The sequence below is a fragment of the Glycine max genome, chromosome 6 (genome assembly GCF_000004515.6).
Source record: "Glycine max cultivar Williams 82 chromosome 6, Glycine_max_v4.0, whole genome shotgun sequence".
Classification (NCBI taxonomy): domain Eukaryota; kingdom Viridiplantae; phylum Streptophyta; class Magnoliopsida; order Fabales; family Fabaceae; genus Glycine; species Glycine max.
This window is the reverse complement of record NC_038242.2, coordinates 7,341,078-7,363,567: the sequence shown is the minus strand read 5'-3', so window position 1 is coordinate 7,363,567 and position 22,490 is coordinate 7,341,078. Positions and strand designations below refer to the sequence as shown.

The window sequence follows — 22,490 nt, the reverse complement described above, 5'->3', positions numbered from 1 at the left end:
ACTTGGCAGTATCAGATATATCTGTAAAATGGCAATATATAGGCACTTAACACAAATATGGGTAATGTAATTTTGCATTAAATAGATATAAAAGGAGACGACAAGTAGATTGAACTTGAAGAATCAAGACTGAATTTCTATTCCAGATTAATGTTTACATTGTTGGTAAATACTACTATATTTGATGAAATTTGAATATGAATCTCAAGAAGGTATAGTCCTCCAAAGTTCCAAAACCTCAATAACTAATCCCTAAATAAAAGAATGTTTCGCCATCATCTGAGTATGTATCTCAACCAATGAATGAATAGTGAAGGTGTCCAAATGAATAAAAAATTCAAAAATCCTTAAGCAGCTTCCTGACTTGTTCAAGGGTGACAAAGAGGACGACGGTGAAAGGACCCTGTCTTGAAATTGTAGGGATGAAACCTTTATAAAGGGCAAGAGGTCCTTCAGCCCTAACAGTCTTGAGAGCACAATCCAAGGCTCCATTGTAAGCCTCAGCATTCATGTTCATCACCCTAGTCTTTATAACATCAATGGGGTTCGACGCAACGGACGCCACAAAACCCGCCGCAAAACTCGCTGCCACGTGGGTCCCCAGCCCGTCCTCCATCAAACCGCGTCCCAGAATAGTTTCCTTAAACTGGTCGTACGAGGCTAACTGAGAAGCCGTAACGATCATCGCGCGGTTCACCGTAAGCACTGAACCGCGCCACAGGCTACCAACGACCTCTTGGTTACTCATGCGCCGTATCGCGTCGAACACGCCGTTGTAGTTGCGGCGAGGCTCTCCGACTGGACGATGCGGAGGCCGACGGAGACGGGGCCGGAGGACGGAGGCGGCGGCATTGGGCTGGGAGCGTGAAAGGTGAAAAAGGCTGGGCGGAGAGTGTGGGTTTGTTGAAGTTGCATTCGGACTTTGATGAGGTCGAGTGGGTGGGTGGTGCAGCCTGCGACGAGTGGGTGGGTTGGAAAAATCCTTGAAGACTCATCTTCAATTGAAGGCAAAGTAGTGTGTATTATGATTCAGAGAGAAGAAAAAGTAAGTGGGTGAAGCAATGAAAGAAAGGGTGTTTTTGTGTTATATAGTATATAGGTAGTGCGCGTAAGAGACTGGAGAGAGTAAAAAAGGGACTCTTTCTTTTACACATATTCAATGGGATGGACCCCTTCTTTTAATACAACTACTACATTAATGCCTTATGATTGGTAACAAACAATGTAAATATGAAAAATATTGGCTTTAATATTAATAATGTTTGGGTGTAATTTTTGTTCGAATTCACTAATTGAGGATATTTTTAAATTATTAATTTAGAAAGTGATAATATCTGTTATAATTTTTTACATTATTTTACGATTTCAGTTATTTGTTTAATTTATAACTTTAAAGATGTAAAGTTTTTTTTATCTACCGCGTTGAAGTTGTAAATGTTTTTTTTTTTTTTACGTTTACAACTTTGAAGTTGTAAATTTTTTTTATTGTTTTTATATTAATTGTTTTTAAATGTAAATATTTTTTTAAGTTGTATTTTTTTAAAAAAATGTAAATAATTTTTTAATTTTATTATTTAATAAATAAATGTGTTTTTTTAATTTTTTAGTTTTATTTAATATTTTGTATATGGTTTATTTAATAATTTATATATTTTTTAATATTATTTTATTTAATATATTTTTTATATTTAATATTTTTATATATATTTTTACTAATGTTAAAGAATTTGATTTGTTTTGTAAATCAAAAAATAATATAAAATACTTAAATTTAAAAAGACTAAAGAAAAAACATAAAAAGATAACCTAATACATTAATATAAGTGGACTAAAATTTAAATAAAAATATTAAAATATTTTGTTACTAATATTAACTTATAATTTATTAAATAATATTAATTTTATTGTATAAATAAATTTAATATTAAAAATAGATAATAATTTAGTTGTTTTTAAATTTAATTATTTTTTCATTTACAAAAAAAATCAAATTCTTTAATATTAGTAAAAATATATAAAAAATATTTTAAATAAAACAATATTAAAAAACATATCAAATAAAATAATATTCAAAAAATATATAAAATATTAAATAAAACTAAAATAATAAAAAAATGAGTTATTTATTGATTAATTAAATTAAAAAATTATTTGCAATTTTTTAAAGAAAAATTAACTTAAAAAAATATTTACAATTTTTTTTAAAAAATAACATAAAAAGAAACAAAACATTAACAGAGAAATATTTACGAATTTAAAGTTATAAATGTAAAAATAAATAACAACTTTAAGGTCCTAAAGAAAAAAAAATTATAACTTTAAAGTCGTAAATTAAGAAAAAATTAAAAGTCATAAAAACGACTTTCATTAAAAAAAATTATATAGAATGTTACAACTTTTAATACAAAATTCATAATATCCGTTATGACTTAACTCAAAATGTATAATAATTAAAAAATAACCCCTAATTAATAAATTTGGGAAAAAAAATTATACCCAAACAGTATTAAAACCAAACATATTATATTAGTGTATATAAATATCATAAATATTACTAAGTCTTAATATTGACCTCAATGGTAATGGTTATTCCCAAGGTTCAACAAATGAATGAAGGATTGTACCCGGATGGAAATGACGGTCTTCCTCTTGTGTCTCCAGCCATAATAGAATAGATAGGCATGTGGTATATATATATATATATATATATAAATTGTTATTCATAAGGATCTTATTTCACCTAAACAGTATAATGTGTAATAAAATATATTAATATAAAAATTAATATATTTATTATTTTGTAAAATATTTTAACATTATCATATAAATATTAATCAATAAAATTTGTGAATAGGAAATTATTAAAAATAGTATTAAAACTCAAATTATTATTTGTAGAATATAAATTCCAACCTCATAATTTAATATTAATCAATAGAATGTTTATTTATAAAATTATGTAAAATAGTTTTATACCATTTTTAAGTAAAAGTAATTTTATATTTGATAGATTATTATAGAATAAAATAATTATTTGTGTAAAATAATAGATTACCAAAAAAATTATATACTTTTGCAGTAAATAAAATATTTTTAAATTAAATTGAATTTTATTATTTTATGATATTGGTTACCATGCCAAAATATATATAAAATCATTTTTTTTATCGGTCATCATAACATTAATATAGAATATCCGCCAACTTCATATATAATTTTTTGTGGAGGAACTTAGGATTTTCTCTTCAAATCATATATATTTTTTCTATTTAAAAGACTCTAATTCAAAATTTTATTTAAGATAATTAATAACAACTTGTTAAATATTTAAAATTAATTATAAACTCAAAATCAATTCTCTAATATAAAAGTAAACATGCACATAAACTATAAAATAATAATTTAGAAATTTCACCTAACTTAAGGTACAAAGCACGTGAGTAAGTGATAGACATGTGAGATTTGTAAAGAGTAATGATATTATTATTATTATTTTAAATATTCCTCTAATATTTTTTTTTTATCTCTTTCTTCCTATCAATTATAAATCTTATTATACCTATATTTCTTTCTTTAATTTCTTTTTCTCTCTCTAGGATTAAATAACTTAGTGGGCATTCATGTAACATTTCTCTTTGTAAAACTACTAAGTTACGCCCTCATTATCCCTTTTATAGCATATATTGTGATTATAAGTGGCAAGGCGCAAGGCAAAGCCGTTGCAAAATGTCAACTGTCTAGTTTAATTTTAAAAATGAATTATAGTTAATTTTTTACGCCAACATTTAGGAATATATATATCTTCCTTTGAGTTCTAAATTTGTAGTTTCAAGATTTGACTGTATTAACTTTTTTATTTAAATAAAAGAAAGTAAAAAAAATGCATAAAAGAGATAAATAATTAAATTTAAATAAAGATAAAAAAAATACACACCTTAAACTTATATATATGTTTAAAGTGTATTACATGTTGATTTCATTTAGTAATAATATATGACCATCCCATTATTTTAAACACCCCACCAATATTTTTTAATTTTTTTTTATTATACCATAAATTTTATTATAATTATATTTTTTCTTTCTTTTCTCTCTTTGACTGTGGGACAACATTATTGTGAATGCCCATCAAATATCATTATATTAACACCATCCCAATTTCCAAACCTACTTGGCAGGACCAATTCCAGCTCATAGCATCATGCACTAATTTGGACATGCAATGCATAAAATGCAGAATTTTTGAAGGAGATAAAACTAAATAGCGAATGGTGCAGCTCAATTGTCGTGGTGCCAACCATATATGTCGACGTGACGAAACAAAATTAGGGTGAATTGTAATCCTCTCGTCCCCTCCCATATAATACCTGGACGTTCCTATCGCACCCTTCATCCCACCAAATTTGTACCTAGATTGCCACAATCTCAGAAATCTCTCTCCTCAGGCACCCTCCATGCATTCGTGATCGATGAAAGTTTGTGAATCGAGCACCATGTTGACGCTAACATAGGTAGCTCCAAATTATTATTATTAACAGAACCATACAATATTATTGCAGATTAAAGAAATGGAGGTGCAGCGGATGAGGGAGTTATTGAAACTTTGGTCAACGTTGCAAATTAACCGCGTTGCCCTAGTGGGTGGAAACCACACCGCCGCCAGATTTTGCACTCGTTAAGTCCCCGTTTGCCTCTTCCCCTCTCTTTGTCCCTCCCACAATATCTTTTTTCTTCTTCTACCTACACAGAAACCAAACAAGTCATTACTTATAATATAATCCACAATCACAAAACAAATTTCTTTCTATTCTCTTTCTAATTATCCAACATGATGAAAACACGTTATCGCTTGCCGCTTTTGGCATTCTTCGCATTCGCTTCCTTCATATTCATAACGAGATCATCCCTGCTTGAAAAAATCTCTTCCACCATGCCTGAATATTCCTTCAACACCGACCAGGTTCTGTCAATTCTATTTCGCGAATTGACCAACAACCAAGAGAAAATGGTTTTCCTCGGCAACAACGAGCCGAACCTGGTGGTGGCTGCGCCGAGGAAGCTATGCGGTTACATGCCGGAGGCGAAGAAAGTGGCGTTGCAGAAGCTCGAGGACGTGCTACTGGAGCCGCCAAGAGCGTCTTCAGGGAAGTCACGAAAGTACTTAAAACGCACGCGGTTCTTGCCGGATTTGATGAATGATTCTCTGGAGAAATACCCTCGCCGCGTTTTCATCGACGTGGGGGTGCCGGAGAAGGACGGTGGGAGTGGAATGGAGTGGTTTTCGAAGAATTACCCGACGAGGAACCAGAAGTTTGAGATGTATAACATAGAGACGGTGGCGGAGGAGTCGTCATCGTCGTCGTTGTCGCCGGGGAAGGAGCAAATAGAGATGTCGGATTGGGTTCGGAAGAACGTGAAGGAGGAGGAGTACGTGGTGATGAAAGCCGAGGCGGAAGTGGTAGAGGAGATGATGAAGAGCAAATCCATTGGGCTGGTGGACGAGCTTTTCTTGGAGTGTAAGCCAAAACGCGAGAACAGAAGCTCAGGGAATTCCAGCCGAAGGGCCTATTGGGAGTGCTTGGCTTTGTATGGCAAGTTAAGGGACGAGGGTGTTGCAGTGCACCAGTGGTGGGGTTAGAATATTCAAAGACAACGTAACACAAATACAACCATTGTGTTTCTGTTGTGTGTTGAGGTGAATTGGTTGTGGTGATACTCATAGAGAGAAATTACTACTATTAGTTAAGTACTGCATGTGCATGTGTGCATGTAGATGGAGATAAAAGACTCAAAAGAGACGAAGAGACTGGTGAGAGCTGAGGAGTTACAACATTATTTTTCATTTTGCGTGGTTCTTTTTTTCTATTTCTTTCTTTTTCTGGTCTCTGATTAACAATTTGTTTATTTTTATGTTTATGTGTATTGTATTCTGTTGTGGAAAGGAAAATAATGAGGGAAACGAGCATCAGAGGCTACAAAGTGTATTGAACGAGGGTTAATTGGAGGATCATATATGAGTAACTTTATATTTTATATACATATATAAAAAAAGGTTTAATGGGTGGTTTCCTTCTATTTTAGTTTTTGTTAAAAATTATATTTTTGTATCTTACCTACCTACCTTATCCAGAATTTCGAATCTCTTCATGCTTAGACCCTCAGAGTTAGAGGATTATATCTCACACTGGTAACTTTTGTCACAATCTCAAGACGTCTGATCTTTGTCTTTGATGATTTTTGATCGATTACTTACCAATAATGATAAACCATTTTTATAATCACTTTGAAGATGTAACAATCGTCCAAAGGCCGTTACAAGATACTTATAGTAGCAATTAATATGGACTTAAAAAGATAAATGCAATCCTTACCTTACATAGGACAAAGAGAAGATAAATTACTTTTAATTTCCCACTTATTCAATAATTCCGGGTTAGGCCTCATAAACCCAATGTAAGACCTAACTAGTTACACGAGTATTTATTAATATAACATTATTTTTTTTATTATATTAATCATTTTATTTTAGAATTCTTTCTCTTCTTGTTTTGTTTGTCTTTTTGTAAAACACAAATTATAGAAAGATACAGTACAAATATAATTTCTTTAATCGGTTGGTTGTCAGCATTGAAGCTACAAAGCTTGGATTAGAGCACCTCGTATATGTATCACTTTTTCTACCACGTAATGCTCTATGAGTGTATTCCCCCTTATCATGATTGATTTTGTAAAATCAATTTATAAATTGGGCTATAATACCTTTTTAATGATGTTTAGCCGAAGGTGTTATTCTTTTTAATTATTATACTTTTAATGACAAATAATTATACCCAATGAATAAAAGCAAAGATTGCGCTGATCTAAGCTTTTGGTGAATGTTATTATTTAATGTATACTTTTATCATACTTTCTATTATCACACTAATTATCTCATCTTATAATTTTTGTTTTCATTAGACATTATTAAAAAATTTATATAATTTCAATCTATTAATAATAGCTAATGATTAAAGTAACAAACCAAAAAAAAAAGTTGCTGATACTTTGTTTATGAAAAATGATTCATAGATACTCATATGTTAATAGTTACTTGAAGAGATAAAAGTAATCAAGTATCATAAATAATATAATGTGACAAAAAATTATAAAAAAAAGTTTAAAAAATGTTAAAGATACAAATAAAACAAAGATAAAAATGTTAAAATTATAGTTTTGGAGTACTCTTTATTTGGCATCATCGCAATTGCATGTGTCCAAGATACAAATAAAACCAAGGGGGGATCCCTTTCACGGACACGCTTGATTCCGTGCATAAACTCAACTAAATTAAAGATTCCAAAAGGAGACACGGGTTATCACTTATCACGTGTTGGCAGTATTTCATCCCTTATTATTATTCCAAACTAAACAACATCCTTGCTAATTAATTGATCTTACATTATTAATTTAATCAAACATCATTATTACAATGATAGGTTGGCCCCACTTTGCGAACGATCGATCTAAGATAAAATAAATAGTACTAGCTCCAATTTCACATTGCATATCTTCCAAAGGCACACAAGGCAAGCTTATTCACCGTGGCCACATTCACCCACACCCATCACTTTTTTTGAACCCAACGAAAGATCCAAACCTAGCAAGCTAATCAAGAAAGCCACTAGTAAACAATAATAAAACAAACAAACAAAAAAAATGTAGCCAGCTAGCTAGTTAGCTAGTTACAAACCTCACGGGCTATGCCAACTTTATTATTGACGATATCAAACAAAATCCTAAGGTTCTGTTGCTGAAAGTTGGCAATGACGTTCAATACCGAGTTCACATTGTCGGGTGCCGCCGCCATCGCAAGACACGCCAACGAACCCGCGCTGCTATGAATCAAGCTGTTCTCCAACGGCAGCTTCAGGTCCAACCCCTCGAAGTGCAGCGTAATTGGCGGCGCCAGCGTTTCGTAGGTTTTCACGAAACACGTGTCGAAAGCTCCAATGCTCGTGAATGTAGTTCCCCCTACCTGCTTCCTGAACTCCTCCCTCACCGCGTTGTAAACGGGCTCCACGAACCGGGTTATCACCGTGCCCGAATCAATTATGGTTCCGGATCCAGTGTTCGGGTTAAACCCAAGATACTCGCTGGGAAAGGGTACCAGGACGCGCCCCACGCTGATCCCGGTGAAGTTCACGTAGTAAAGAGAAGGACGGTGCGGGCTGCGAAGAAGCGGAGTGGTACGAATGCTCTTGGGCTGGCCCACGGGCCCCAGCTTGAGCGACCCGGAGAAGTAGTAGGACTTGAAACTGGGGAGACAGTAAGAGAATATGCCCGAGTAATTTGACCCGGATTGGGAGAGCAAGGACAACGGGCCTCGGCCAAGGCCCAAAAGCCCTTGGGCAGGGACCGAGGCTCCGGTGATGGCGTTGACGCAGCCGAAGGAGTAGTAGGGGATAACATCAGTTGCCAATCTTAATGCGTCTTGGACTAGGGTGGCGGAGAAAGATGAGCCCGCGTAGGATTGGTTGAAGGAGCACGCGCCGGTTCCCGTGGCGGGGCAAGAAAGCCCACGGACCTGTCCGCACTGGGGGACGGAGCAGTCTAATGGGCCGTAACTGGTTGAGGCTTTGGGCGAGAAAGTGGTGTCGGAGCAGCCAGTGCAGCCCGAGCAGGGTACGAAGGCCTCGTCAGTGCTGGTGTCGAGGACCATGAACAAAAGTTGACCGGGTGTTCCCAATTTGACCCTCACCACATAGTTGCCGATGTTGAAGGCCTGGCCCGAAGCGATTGGGGCCGTGGAGACTGTCTTTTGACTCACTAAGGTGGACAAGTATTTCACTCGGACTGGGTCTTTTGAGGCCATGTTTATAATTCTGTTGTCCCATGTGTCTGCCTTGGGTGGTTTGAACGGTGAGCATTTGCTGTAGATGGGAATCACGTTGAGGTCCGAATTATCCGGTTGAGAGGCACAAGGGTCAATGGCATTCACCCTCATGAGCCACATTACGGAGAAAATAACTATTAATGTGGTGCCAAACTTAACGTCCATGGTTGGTGACTCGGTGGGGGGATATAATGGTTGGTGTCCATGCATGGCGGGGACTGAGGCCTTTAATATAGGCGCCAGAGTGAGAGGTGCCTGTTAATTTACGTAAATATCCTTGGAGTTGTTGGAATTATTGGGGTGTTTTTGTTTTACTGTTCTATTGCACACATCTTGACAATATTCCACAAGATTAAAAAAATATTACTTTGGTTATCATGAACTTATTATTCAAAAATGTTTTATTTTAGGGTTATGAGTTTTGGACACACCTATTATTTTAGGTTGTCTTAACTCTTAAAGTACACCTTCACGTTCTTTTTCTCTCCTTTTTTTTTTTTAATTTAATCATCTCTCTTAACATATTTGGTATTCTCTTTCCATGCAAAATAACTCTAGGCCGTAACAGTGTTCAAGGATAAATATGTATTTTCTTCAAAAAGGATGATTATATTTTATTTTACAATTTTAATTAACTTTAATAGTTTCACATTTTCTTTAATATTCATTTGTCATTTTTCTATTATTTTTTAAGTTATCTTTTCTTTTCAATCATATGTATCAATTATTAATTTCTTTTCTTCTCCTATCTTTTTTCTTCCTTGACAGGGTATATATGGCCCAAAAAAAGATGTTAAAGTATCCTATATCTTTATCCTTATCCCTTTATTTTATAGGAATTTCTCAAAAGTTATAATATGATGATGATGTAACTTGAGCTGGCTTCTACGTGGTGTTCATATGGAAGGAAACGATAAGCAATAAAACACACACTGTACAGATTTTGATACATGAAGTATAGAAGATTACTGTGCATATATATGTATGTAAATACAAAAGTGCATGATAAAACAAAAAGGCGTTTGATCATTGGTGAAAAGCAAAAGGACAAAGTTGTGGTTTCAGGCATTTTTGGACTTCAGTGCAGTGATGCTCTAAATTAAAGTGTTACAGAAAATTGCTGTTTCGCAAGAGTCGCGGTCTCAAGCTTATTTATTGTTGGTATACGTATCTGCTGTGCTAGCTCACTGCTGTTAACTACTAAGTACTAACACTGTTGAAATTATTGAACCTTTGTTTCCATTCCCATTGTGATAGATAAAAAAAATTCCATTAATTAGCATTGTGATTTAGTGATTAAGTTAAACTTTTCAAGGAGTATGAATGGATAATAATTATGGAGCTAGCTAGAAAGAAAAGGCTCGTAATCATCAGAACTTGCTGGGATTAGAAATTGACAACTACGCTAGATCTTTTGTCTGTACATGGATAATGCACGAGATGCGGTCGGTCACGGGCATTCGAAGACTTTTTTGCTCAAATCTCATGCATTCATGCAGAACTGAAACAGTGTTAGTACATTAATAACACCATTGCCTCGAATAAATAACAATTCTTTTTGTAAAAAGAAAAAGCAAGTTGCCAAACAGTGAACACGTTGAGTTTGAGCTCTAATTCGTCTTCTTTCGATCCGATACGTACATACACTACAAAATATTCCTTTTAAACTGCCTATTTTCATGCCTCCGTGTTCAACGAAATAAATACAGAGTTAAACTTGTACAAAACTGGCGTTTTTAATTTTAATAAATATCTAGGATAGGAATTCAAGGGAGGCTCTAATGCTACGTAAAACTCACAGAAAGTTGAACATTTCGTTTTGCAGAATTTATTCTTCGAGAGAGCCCCACCAGGGCCGACGTACATTTCACGAGGTTGCCCGGCATAGATCAGTAGTATTAATTAATTGTTCATATATGTGCCGATAGTCAGTGCTAGAGTAATGTGTTCTTAGTAATTATTTGCTACATTATTTTAATTTCCTGATGAGAGAGATCCTCGAAGAGAAGAGAAATCCAATTTCTCCAAAGTTTCTCTTTCATAAGTTGGTGCTCACTTTAGAAATTCGCATTCATATCTTTTTCATTCATATGTAGTGGATGAGAAGGGTTATTTGTAACACAATCTGTACAGCTATTTTACAATTAAGATAGAAAAAGGAAAAGAATAGAGAGAAATACATAAAATGTAATAAATGATACAATAAAGAGATGGGAAAAGGATTGTGTTGTCTATGTAAATTGTCTATATATACATGTTATGTTTAAAAAACACATTTTTTGAGTCCGCATAACCTGCAACGGGTATATGAACTTCAATTTTTTGAGCCAATTGGGCTTTTTATGTCTTAATTAAAAAATATATATTTTTGAAAGGTACAGTCAAAAAATAGAAGACTAGTAAAATAAAAAAATATGGTGATTCTATTTGAAATTAGATACATTCAATATAACCAACATCAAACCAAAACCCATATAGAATAACTCTCAAACATTCAGTGATTAATTGGACTATAAAATAATAACAAAAGGATTTTTAAAATGGTTTTTAATTTTATTTTTTTAGGTAATTTTTTTTAAAAGGGTTTAAAAAATGGGTTAAATTTCAGTTTTATAACATTTGATTTTTTATTTTATCATTTTTTTTTTTTTGCAAAAGGGAATCGATCCATTTAGCACGTGAAGATGCAGTTGCAAGTTCGATAAAAGCAAAGTCATTTAAATTGTGGGCTTTGTAGGGCGAGTTTTATGCACGGTAAGTTTTGCGGTACAGACTTATCTCTAATTGCTACAAATAAACAAAATACGTGAAATTTTATAAATTAAAAAATAAAATGTATAATTAGACCTAAGAAAATTACACCTCAATGGCACAATTTTTATTTTTTTTAAAATCACGATGACACAATCTAACATCACTCTTGTTACTTCTAGTAACAACTTGTTACTTATTTATCAGCCTTATTGGGTGATTAATTACTTTTTCCTGTTTGGTTCTCGGTTGTTTGGGAACCTATCAGCCTTATTAGATGCAACATATTTCGAAAATGAAACCCTTCCATCAGCCAAGACGTTTGAAAACCTCTAACATCACTCACACAAAAATTTATTCAGCTGGTTTATTTGTTTTAATTTTATTAATTAATTAATGCCTTAAAGACACTGTTTAAAGAATTAATAATAAACAAATGCGTTGAGATATGTAAAAATTATGATTAAAATATATTAATAATATTTTTAATAAAAAATTTCTACTCTTAATTTCTTAATTAACAGTAGTATCTTATAAATATTTACTATCTTGTGCGTTTTTCTTTTGTGACACATATCATCTGCATTTATCCGTTGGTTTTAGCAGTGGGGATTGCTCTTGGTCCAACGAGGGAATTACTTTCAACTATTGGGTTAATTACGGAAATGGGTAGAATTTTAAAAAAAAATTACGAAAATAAATAAATCATACTTTAATAAACGTTTTCATAATGAAAAAATCATATCAACTTTTTTCCTCTAAGTACTAAATTCTTATGTTAAAATACCATTTTAGTTTTTTTTTTCTTCTAACGCAATCATATGTTAAAATATGATTTATAAAATATATTTTTTTAAAAAATATGATACGATTTTAACTTTCAATAATAAAAAAATTAAAAAACTGAAATCGTATGTCTATATACGATTTTAGAATAACAATTTTCTGAAAATTAAAATCGTGCTTTAAAGTGCGATTTCTTTATAATAAAATCGTATTTCCAAACATGATGTATCCATTTTCATAATTTTCTTAAAATATATCCATTATGGAAAATAATTACACCATTACGGTGCAAGAGCCTCCACTATTCAAGGTTAGGCAACTCCTTGATTTTTCTGCAATCGTAGGCTTGAATGTCATTTTCAAACTTGCAAAATAGGACAATTCAAAGATCATAATGTGATGAAAACATTAGGCATTTAAATACATTGCAGATCTTCAGTTTCAATAAATAAATAATATACTATCCGTACCAACTAAAATTAAATATAAAACAACTAAAAATATACAATTTGTTGAACTATATATATATATATATATATATATATATATATATATATATATATATATATATATATATATATATATATATATATATATAAAATAGAAAAGAGCTTATTATAAAACAACATTTGCAACAAAAATTAAAATTCACACGAAGAATATATTTTTAATCTAATATAGAGAATATATTTTTAATCTAATATAGATATAGATTCCACTAGATCACTACTCACCGTCACGGCATTTTCTTACCACCCGTTGATGCACAGGATGACAGGGGTGTACTAGTTTTAGGGTAAATTTTACGATGGACCATTAGAATAGGTATTTTCAATGGCCAAAATAGTGTTTTTAAATAGTTATATACCAATCTTACCCTCATTCCTCATCATTAGATATATAATTAAATAACTGGATGGTTCAGATTATAAAATAGTTATTGAGTAAAAAAAAAATACATTAAAATGAAGTAGTTGAGTTAAAAAATATATCAAAATAAAACTACTTGAGTAGACCATTTAAACCCTAACCTAAACTGTTGTTTCTAAAAAAACCATAATTAAACTGGATCGTCACCGCCGTGACGGAGATAGAAAGGGGGAGGAGGACGGCAAAATACACCGCCGCTGTCACGGCTAAGTCATTCTAGATCACACGAACCAAGTCCACGATGCTCTCTCTATTTCTCCTCACGGCGCTCTCTATCTTTTTCGCTTGCTCCCGCTCACCGCCACCAACAATGGAGCCCATGGTCGCATCTTTCTATCTTCAAAGTCGCGCCGTGTTTGCTTCCAGATATGTGGCCTTTGTTCTTTCTGTTTCCAGGTCTATGGTACTAGAAAGATCAAGAGAGAAAAAAAAAAAACATCTCAGATCTACAACCTCCATTTTATTTGCTTCCAAATCCATGGTGCAACAAAGAAAAAAATTGAAACGTCGCCACCGTCAACGGCACACGGTGATCAGCGATAGAAAAACTTCTCTTTTTCTTTTTTGATTTTTCCTTTTTCTCCTTTTCTTTGCACGAGTTATTTGTTTTATTTTTAATTTTTTCGGTTGCAAGTTGGTATTCTCCTGGTTTGGCAAAGGCTTGTGGTTGCTGATGGTAATGGCGCATGCAAGAAGACCTTGGAGGTTGATTAGGGATCTATTGGTTGTTTTGTTACACGAAGGTTTCTGTTCTATGACCTTGATTATTATGATTAAAAAAAAAAATTAATTAATAGTTTGATGTAGTTGGGAGACATTAGTAGATTTTAAAAAAACATATTAAAGGAAAGACTCGTTAATTGAAACATAAAATCTAAAAAAAAAAAAGAATTAATAGATTTTTAAAAAAGAGTTATAGGAAATATATTTTTAGCATTTTTTATTAATAAAATGTCACGCATTTTATACCAAATGCAACTGCAACTTTTTTTTAGAGGAAATAAAATTATTTTTATTTCATCAATGATCTTAGAGTAAACATGAAGAAAAATACAATGATAGTCACAAGAATGAACATATAATCTTGACGTCCTTATTAACTTATGAGCCACAAGATTTACTTCTTGACTAAATTTATCTCAAAATTCAATAAAATAGAAAACATGTGCTCATAACCTGTTAGAATAGAATTAAAATCTGAAAATCTTATCCTATCCAACCTCAGGTAGTCTTTGATCATCTTACAATCTATTTCCAAAATCACATGGCTAAGGTGAAGATATTAAATCCATTCGATGAAAAACAACTGCAACTATTTAATAGAAGTTTAGGTAATGTTAAATTTTAAATTTTATTGATATTATTATTATCATTGTGGTGGTATGTTACAAGACACCATTTTTGTAAGATTGTAGTGGATAAATTAAATACAAAACTATTATAATTTAATTAATAATTTTTTAATATCAAATATGAATATATTATATTAAATATTTGAATCTCAATTGAATTTCAATTTTAAATTTCATTTTATTATCTCTTATCAATACATTATAAAAGGCTTAGCCATTTTTTTTACAAGGAAAATGTTAACTAATACTAAGTTCCTTTTTAATTATCAAATTGTTGGAAATTTTTTATTCCTATTTATCTATTGTTTACAAAATTCAAGATGATGTTAATTACTTTTTTTTTATCAATTATATCTTTACTTGTGTTTCCAATCTTTAATAAATTTACAAATATATTCAATGCATAGGGGAAAGAGGAAAGGGGTGAATAGGAAACTCCACACCAGAATTAAGAAAATTTATTATATTTTTTATTTTTATAAAACAACCTTAAAAGATAAATAAAAGAATGAAAATAGCACTCTATAGTAAATAACACAAATAGAGACTTTATTTATTATTTATTGTTATGAAAAACTTCCTCTTATTGGAGTGGACCTAATCTAAGTGAGATGTAAAACTTAACATGCCTCTTTAGGTAAAAACACATGTTATTTATCATGGTTCGCGATGCGCATCTCCTCCGTCAATCATGGGTCGGATATGCTAATTAATTGTGATTTGATTGCAAAAAACTGTTTTGGGCCAAGGCCCATTTTGACAATTAAATCCAGAGGACACATTTATGAAAATAAAAAACAATTTACTAAATAATATTATGGGAGATTAGTCATTATCTCTCGGTGGAGAATACCGGATTAAAAAACAAAACATAATTTCTAATACAACTTCATTGTAATTTTGAACAGATTCTATTTTATCTATTGATTGCTTTCAGGAGGTTTACGAGGATATATATATATATATATATATATATATATATATATATATATAAATAGTAAAATTTCTTATTAATAAAGTAAAGTATTCTTTGCTTATAATGAAAAGCCATGTCATGTGTGGGCAGTACCACACCTAAGCTGATAATTACTTGCAAAATGGTTAATTCCGTAGAATCTCTTCCAGCAAAAGGAAGAAATAGAATGAAGCCAATTTTACGAGCATCATCCTGGCCCCACCGAGACCCCACTTTCACCCTTTTCCACCTTCCCGCCACGAACCCAACAAACCAAGAATTCACTCTTTCCAATAATCAAATTCTTTTTTTCCCGATTTTCGATAAAAATTAATGCTGATTTTCAATGTTAAATACTCTTTATCAATATTATTATTATTATCAGAAAGAAAAAAAAATTCCTTTCCCTCCACAAACACTCCTTCCTTAATTGTAACCATCAATTATATTTAATTTAATTTAATGCCACCCTCTTTATTTTCATTTACCGCGTTATCTTTTCTTTCTCTCTCTCTCCCCCCACACATTCACACTTTCTTTCTCGATCCCAACCTAACAAAACAACAAAACAACCACCAGAGTTGAGTTTCCGCTTCGTCGTTTTCAAATTTCCAGTGCCATCTTCAGTTTGTTTGCGACTGCGATCAGCATTTCCATTTCTAACTTCACGGATTCGAGTTTCCTCGTTAATCTCACCCTCACGGGTTGCCGCATCTTCCTCACCGTCCAATCGCGGAGGGTTGTTAGGTTGAGGGTTTTTCTCTGGTTGTTACGCTGCCGTTGGACCAATCTATGTGTGGTGGCGATAGCAGAAGCTTAGGGTGTGTGGCTGGCGCTGGATGTGTGTCGGGTGCAGGATAAATGCGTGTCACCGGGGATCTAGGGTTTTCGAGCCTGGTCCTTGTGGTGGTTTGTGTTGTGGTGGCGGTGATCGGGTTCGTTATTCGGCATAAATGGCAGGTTTCGGAGGCCAGGAAGGAGGAGATCAAGAGGCTTTTCATTTTGGCCGCGGAGGAAACTGCCAGGGCCGAGAAAGAGGCGTCCTATGAGTACGGCACGGCGGTTTCTGCCGCTCCGACCAATCTATGCGCTGTGTGTTATTTTCCCGCCACCGCGCGCTGCGCTCAGTGCAAATCCGTTCGCTACTGGTGCGTTTTCAAATTGTGCTTAAAAATTCGAGTTTTTTTTCCTATCTTTCTTTTTAAATTGGCATGGGTTGTGGTTGTTTGTGGGGGTCGTTTTTTCAGACTTTATGATTACAATTTGCTGTCCAGAACTTTTAGTAATTTTTGCTTACGGTTGAAAATGGGAATATTGGTTTTGATTTCCTTTTCTGGAGTGTATCTCTTCTGGTTTCGTAAAACTCCACACTAGTATGTTAGTTTTGTATTTACTTATTAATTATTAATATTATATGCCACTAAGATAAACATGCGAAAATTTAGGTTCGTTTTAGTTTATGTGTACTAGAGGATCTCTTCGACAAGTGTCTGTTCCTCTCTACAAATTGGTGGTTATTGTTAATGGAAAGAAAAATCATGCATCAACTTTTGCTAGGTGCTTTAGATTGTGGTTTATTTAATAGTTAATAATTTATCTTCTTTGGTTTGGAGAATAAAACAATATGTTTCGTTTTTTGCTTTCGTGACCCCATTTACATTCTCTGTTTAATAATTTAGCTGACTGTGATATTCTGTATTAGTGGTTCCGATTCATTGCTTTTCGTCTGCATTTTTCCATGTGTTCTTTTTTGTGAAGATATTGTCTATAGTATGCACGTTTGGTTTGATGTGTTTCAGTTCTTTTGAATGCCAAACTGTTCATTGGCGTCAAGGTCACAAGTTAGAATGCCGTCCTCCCAGCACAACTCACCAGAGTGATGGTGCAACGAGTGATCTTGGCAGCAAGGTAGTAGAGCAAGGCTATTCTGGAATCCATGTTGGGAAGTCTGAAAGTGAAGGCAAAGAATGTAAAATAGCCTCTGAAAGGCCCCCAATTTTTGATATCTGCTTTTCTCCAAAAGTTTCATCTGGAAAGGATGCAAATATTAGAGTTGAGTCTCTTGCAGAGGGAAATATAACAGATTCTAATTCTGAATTGTCCAGTAACTCATTTTCTGGATTCTCAGCTTCCACGGGTTCTAGTGATTCATCTGATGGTTCCTCTGTATGTGAGAGCATCATCTCAAATGAGCATGACGGATCAGAGGGACATACTTTTGTTGATCCCACCCTTGACATTCCTGATAACACTATTGATGATAGCATGGGTGTAACCATGTCTTCTTCACCAAAGTTTGCTACTTTGGTTGATTCAGTAGATGGTTTTTCTACAATGCGTAAATTAAATCATACTGGACCTGGTTTTAGTAAAGAAGAGAGTAAGCTTGCATCAAATGGTAATTCAGGTTCAAGTATGTGGAAGGGGAAAACAATTGAGCCTTCTACGGTGTTTTCGGGATTCTGGGATAAAGCTCTTGATTCAAGAGGGATTAAAGATGATACTAAGAATGACACTTACCCATCCTGTTCTGATGAATCCACAGGCAAAAAGACTGCTTCTGAATCTTCATTTCACTTTCCATTCAGTACCATGCCTCCTTTGCATGTACGAGATACCAAGACAAATGATTCTGTATCTGATGATGCTTTTCCAAACTGTATTGGGAACAATATGGCAAGTTCAGGATCAGCATCGTCTGAGAATGACAACATGAATTCTTCGAAGGGGAGGAATTTCTCGTTCATCAACAGCAAAGTTTCCAATGTTAGGAGTTATGTTACTCCAAGTGGTTCTGAGTCTGATCAATTGGAATCTAAAGAAAGCTCTGGGCCACCTTTATCATCTTTCTCCCCTCAGCCCTCCAGTGTTGGCAAAAATTCAGTTTGTGCGGATGCTTTGAGCTTCCATAACTCTCAATCAACTGGCTCATCCAATCTTGTTGTGGCCAACGGTGGGAGCACCTTGAAGTCCACTGAAATTGGTTGCCTGACTTGTGAACTTGCTGATTCTAATTTAGCTTCTGTAACTGAAGAACATCATTCCAGTACAAAACAAGGGAATAATGACATTGAATCTGGCACTCGAGCTGTCACTTCCTCTCAGGTTGCTAGCTGTTCTGCAAATTCTAAGAGTGGCTTGAAAACATCTGTTTTGAAAGTTGTTGATCAGTTTAGAGGATCAAATCTGTCAAAGCACTTTCCATTAGTTGTTGGGAGTGATCTTGCTGGAAGACGTAATGACAAGGTTCTTCTGGAACAAATCTTTTTTGCGTTTTTTTGTGCTTTAAAAGACAAATACTGTTACCTTACATTTATATTTGTTGCAGAGTTTTTTCCCTTATGAATTGTTTGTCAAGCTTTATAACTCGAACAAGGTGGAGTTATGCCCATTTGGTCTTGTAAATTGTGGAAACAGGTAATTTCATATTATTTATGATAAACATGTTAGGAGATAATAGGTTCCTTCTTATATGTGGATTTATTTATTTACAATATAATTGTGGTGTGTATTATTATCTTCTTTCCTTGCTGATAAGGATCATATATTTTTCCATATCAATGTGAATAGTTTGGTTGTTGAAAGTGTGTAAATCAATTGCTCCTCCACTGTGCTTTGGGTAAGATTCACTTTTTTTGGTATTTTTTAACTTGTATTTTTTTTTTTTTTTGCAGTTGTTACGCTAATGCTGTACTTCAGTGCTTAGCATTTACACCACCTCTGACTGCTTATTTGCTTCAAGGATTACATTTGAAATCATGTACGTATGCAATCAGAGGTTCATCATGGAATTGTCTCCTATCATGTTTATTGAATACTGTTTTGTAAGTTGTAACTGTTTCCCTAGGTAAAATATCTCCTATGTAAATTTTAGGTGCAAATAAAAAATGGTGTTTCACCTGTGAATTTGAAAGATTGATATTGAAGTCAAAGGACACAAAATCTGCTGTGTCTCCTATGGGCATAATCTCCCATCTACAGAATATTGGGAGTCAGCTTGGTAATGGAAGAGAAGAAGATGCACATGAATTTCTTAGGTATTTTTTATTCCTTTTAATCCATGTAATATGGCATTATTGTTGTTTTGTAATTCATTTTAAGTTAATGAATCATATGACGTACTTGACAGGCATGTTATTGACACAATGCAATCTGTTTGCCTTACGGAAGCTGGAGTTAATGCATCGGGCTCATTAGAAGAGGACACTACTTTAATGGGTCAAACATTTGGAGGTTACCTTCGATCAAAGGTAATTTTATACTTCTATCTGGTAAAGTAATACACTGGTCTACCAATCTTTCGGAGTCTTTTGGTTAAGCTGGGTTGGGTTTCCTTTATCTTTTGTGGTGGGGTCTTGGTTGGGTTTCTTCTGTTTTTGGAGGGTGGCACCATAGGTGTCTTGTAATTGTTCATCTTTCATCAGTACCTCTGGTACTGATTTGTTTATATTAATACTATATATTTTCTGCCTTCCAAAAAAAAAACAACAATGTTTATGTTTTTCTTCTTCCTCTGCCATAGGTGCAATACATTGTTGGCATGGTTTTGAAATAGATAATTCTATTATTGTCATTATAAGTTTATAACATCTGCTGATTTGAAGTAACAAGGACAATGAACATTCACCTCATTTGGCAGATAAAATGCATGAGATGTGGAGGGAAGTCTGAGCATCAGGAAAGGATGATGGATCTGACTGTTGAGATAGAAGGCGAAATAACAACCCTGGTGGAGGCCCTTCGACGATTTACAAGCACTGAGACTTTGGATGGGGAAAACAAGTACCACTGTGTCAGGTTGGTTGATTTTTTGGATGCCTCTAGTCTTGATCGTTATCTTTGTAGAATGAGTTGAGGGACTAGAGTTTTTAATGTAGATTAAGTTAAAGGGAATAAGAGTTTTTAATGTAGATTAAGTTAAAGGGAATAAGAGTTTTCAATAAACGAACTTCTAAATTCTAGTAACAGCTTAACAGGTCTAGCTGTTTGATTGCATTAAACTATTGGCATAATAGGATAATGTAGATTTGTTGCGACCTCTTAATTTCTATCATATTTTCATACACCATATTGAATTGAGTTTCCAAAGTTAATACTGTTTCCTCTTAAGAATCATCTTGATGTTTTAAGATGATGATATTTACTAAAATAGATATTGCAAAATAAGGGAAAACGTTTAGGCATGTGCCAAATCCCAAGAGTAAGAAGGCTTGTAGTGTATCATATGTGGATCCTTTTCCTTTAGTAGTATTTAGTAGTGGGGAAGTGCTTTTGGTGATCTTCAGTTAAATCAGAATTTGAAAAATTAATGTTTATGATTTTGGTTTGAGTCTTTTCTCTAACTGATTCGTCATTTGATGCATTATTTTCTTTGATTTAATCTTGTTTTGGCTGTACATAGAAGCATTGCATGATGCTAGTGTCACAAGTTTACAGCCTGTGTCATTGATGATCAATATGCAAGATAATCTGTCAAATCAACCTTATACGGTTGTGTTTTACTGTGGCCACCAAGTTATGACACTAGCTTTTCACAAAATTTGGGTTCTAAGCCAAAAAAAATGTTATTGTTTCTCCTCTCATTTTTTTGGTCTTTCAGTGTGCAAGTGTTTTGTTATTTGGATTTTAGATGTTGGAATTTTATTTGGAGTACTTGTACTTAAATGTTTTTCCTTATTGTTAATAAACTATTTCATTTTTAAGATGTAAATCATATGAGAAGGCCAAGAAGAAGCTGACAGTTTCAGAGGCCCCGAATGTTCTTACAGTTGCATTAAAGAGATTTCAGGTATTTAATGTATTAAATTAAAACACAATATGTTATTTTAAATGCATTCTATGCAGCCTTTATGCAGAGTTTTCCTTATTTGTTACATCTGTATTGCAGTCTGGGAAATTTGGGAAGCTCAACAAGCCTATTCAATTTCCTGAAATACTTAACTTGGCACCTTTCATGAGTGGGACTAGTGATAAATCACCCATATACAGATTGTATGGGGTAGTTGTTCACTTAGATGTCATGAATGCTTCCTTTTCGGGTCACTATGTGTGCTATGTGAAGAATATCCAAAACAAGTGGTCCAAGGTTGATGACAGTGTGGTAAGTCCCTCAATTTAGCCTTAGTTCCCAATTCTTACGAGCAATTCACTTTTGGCTGCTAAATGTACATTTCTAGGTTTATGTTTATCTTAATTAGTAGTCCATGGTCCTTCCAGTTTCATCAACTGAATTCCCATAACCGATACTAGTATTTCTATTGCTAACACTGAGGTAGTGAACATTGTAAAACCTAAATTAATCATGAATGCCTTAAAAATATGAATTAAAAAAGCAGGCATTTAGCACCGCTATAGTGACGGAGCTTCCACTGGCCCCTGTAGTGTAGAGGTTAAGTGTAGTGGCTGTTGCAGATGCAATAGTGGTGCTATGGGGGACTATTCCAAAGAAGTCCTCTGAACAGAGACATTAGGGCCTGTTTTAGGGATTTCATTTACCAAAAAGATATTTGGCTTATAATATGTCAACCCAGCCCTTGTTTCTCTTGTCTCTTGTCAAACCTTGCTCTGCCTCGCCTATGTTGACATTGCTGCTGCCTCCGTCTTCTCTGTTGACTGCATCTGGTGTCTCTGGCAAGTGCCTCCCTTCTCTCTGGCTAGTGCTGCTTTTCTGTTCTGTCTTCTCTCTTCTCTGTGGCGAGCTGATGCTGTTTTCTCTTCTCTCCTACATAATAAATATTGGTATAATGACTTTTCCACCTCATGCAACGATCCAGGATTTAAAACACTGTTAATAACATGTAATTTGTTGATTTGAATACTTGAGAGCAACCAGTGCATGAGGGTC

The 22,490-nt window shown here is 33.7% G+C and overlaps 4 protein-coding genes across 4 annotated transcripts in view; 2 read left to right on the top strand and 2 right to left on the bottom strand.

Annotated features, from left to right (window-relative positions):
- Nucleotides 1–97: 97 nt before the first annotated feature.
- Nucleotides 98–4,495, bottom strand: LOC100794656 (mitochondrial uncoupling protein 4). The gene is made up of 2 exons (XM_006581430.4): nucleotides 4,450–4,495; nucleotides 98–990 (listed from the first exon to the last, which is right to left on the bottom strand). The coding sequence occupies exons 1-2, from the start codon at nucleotides 4,493–4,495 to the stop codon at nucleotides 338–340; spliced, it is 699 nt and encodes a 232-aa protein (XP_006581493.3). The 3' UTR covers nucleotides 98–337.
- LOC100793605 (uncharacterized) lies at nucleotides 4,408–6,211 on the top strand. The gene has a single exon (XM_003527824.5). The coding sequence runs from the start codon at nucleotides 4,829–4,831 to the stop codon at nucleotides 5,636–5,638; it is 810 nt and encodes a 269-aa protein (XP_003527872.3). The 5' UTR covers nucleotides 4,408–4,828; the 3' UTR covers nucleotides 5,639–6,211.
- A 1,205-nt stretch (nucleotides 6,212–7,416) lies between these two features.
- Nucleotides 7,417–9,075, bottom strand: LOC100816307 (aspartyl protease AED3). Its single transcript, XM_003526483.4, has one exon. The coding sequence runs from the start codon at nucleotides 9,035–9,037 to the stop codon at nucleotides 7,718–7,720; it is 1,320 nt and encodes a 439-aa protein (XP_003526531.3). The 5' UTR covers nucleotides 9,038–9,075; the 3' UTR covers nucleotides 7,417–7,717.
- A 7,038-nt stretch (nucleotides 9,076–16,113) lies between these two features.
- Nucleotides 16,114–22,490, top strand: part of LOC100793079 (ubiquitin carboxyl-terminal hydrolase 17) — a 7,911-nt gene continuing 1,534 nt past the window's right edge. The window contains exons 1-10 of the mRNA XM_014776936.3: nucleotides 16,114–16,794; nucleotides 17,446–18,892; nucleotides 18,975–19,063; nucleotides 19,321–19,406; nucleotides 19,521–19,683; nucleotides 19,776–19,896; nucleotides 20,286–20,443; nucleotides 21,350–21,434; nucleotides 21,534–21,763; nucleotides 21,896–21,929. Coding sequence (XP_014632422.1) covers nucleotides 16,508–16,794; nucleotides 17,446–18,892; nucleotides 18,975–19,063; nucleotides 19,321–19,406; nucleotides 19,521–19,683; nucleotides 19,776–19,896; nucleotides 20,286–20,443; nucleotides 21,350–21,434; nucleotides 21,534–21,763; nucleotides 21,896–21,929 — 2,700 coding nt within the window. The 5' untranslated portion in view covers nucleotides 16,114–16,507. The remainder of the gene's footprint in view (nucleotides 16,795–17,445; nucleotides 18,893–18,974; nucleotides 19,064–19,320; nucleotides 19,407–19,520; nucleotides 19,684–19,775; nucleotides 19,897–20,285; nucleotides 20,444–21,349; nucleotides 21,435–21,533; nucleotides 21,764–21,895; nucleotides 21,930–22,490) is intronic.

Bases quoted from the DNA above. Each gene is read 5' to 3' on its own strand.
- LOC100794656 (XM_006581430.4), bottom strand. From the start codon at position 4,495: ATGGTGCTCGATTCACAAACTTTCATCGATCACGAATGCATGGAGG. The intron at 991-4,449 runs GTGCCTGAGGAG...ATTGAAGATGAG, and splicing joins CGATCACGAATGCATGGAGG to TCTTCAAGGATTTTTCCAAC.
- LOC100793605 (XM_003527824.5), top strand. From the start codon at position 4,829: ATGATGAAAACACGTTATCGCTTGCCGCTTTTGGCATTCTTCGCATTC.
- LOC100816307 (XM_003526483.4), bottom strand. From the start codon at position 9,037: ATGGACGTTAAGTTTGGCACCACATTAATAGTTATTTTCTCCGTAATG.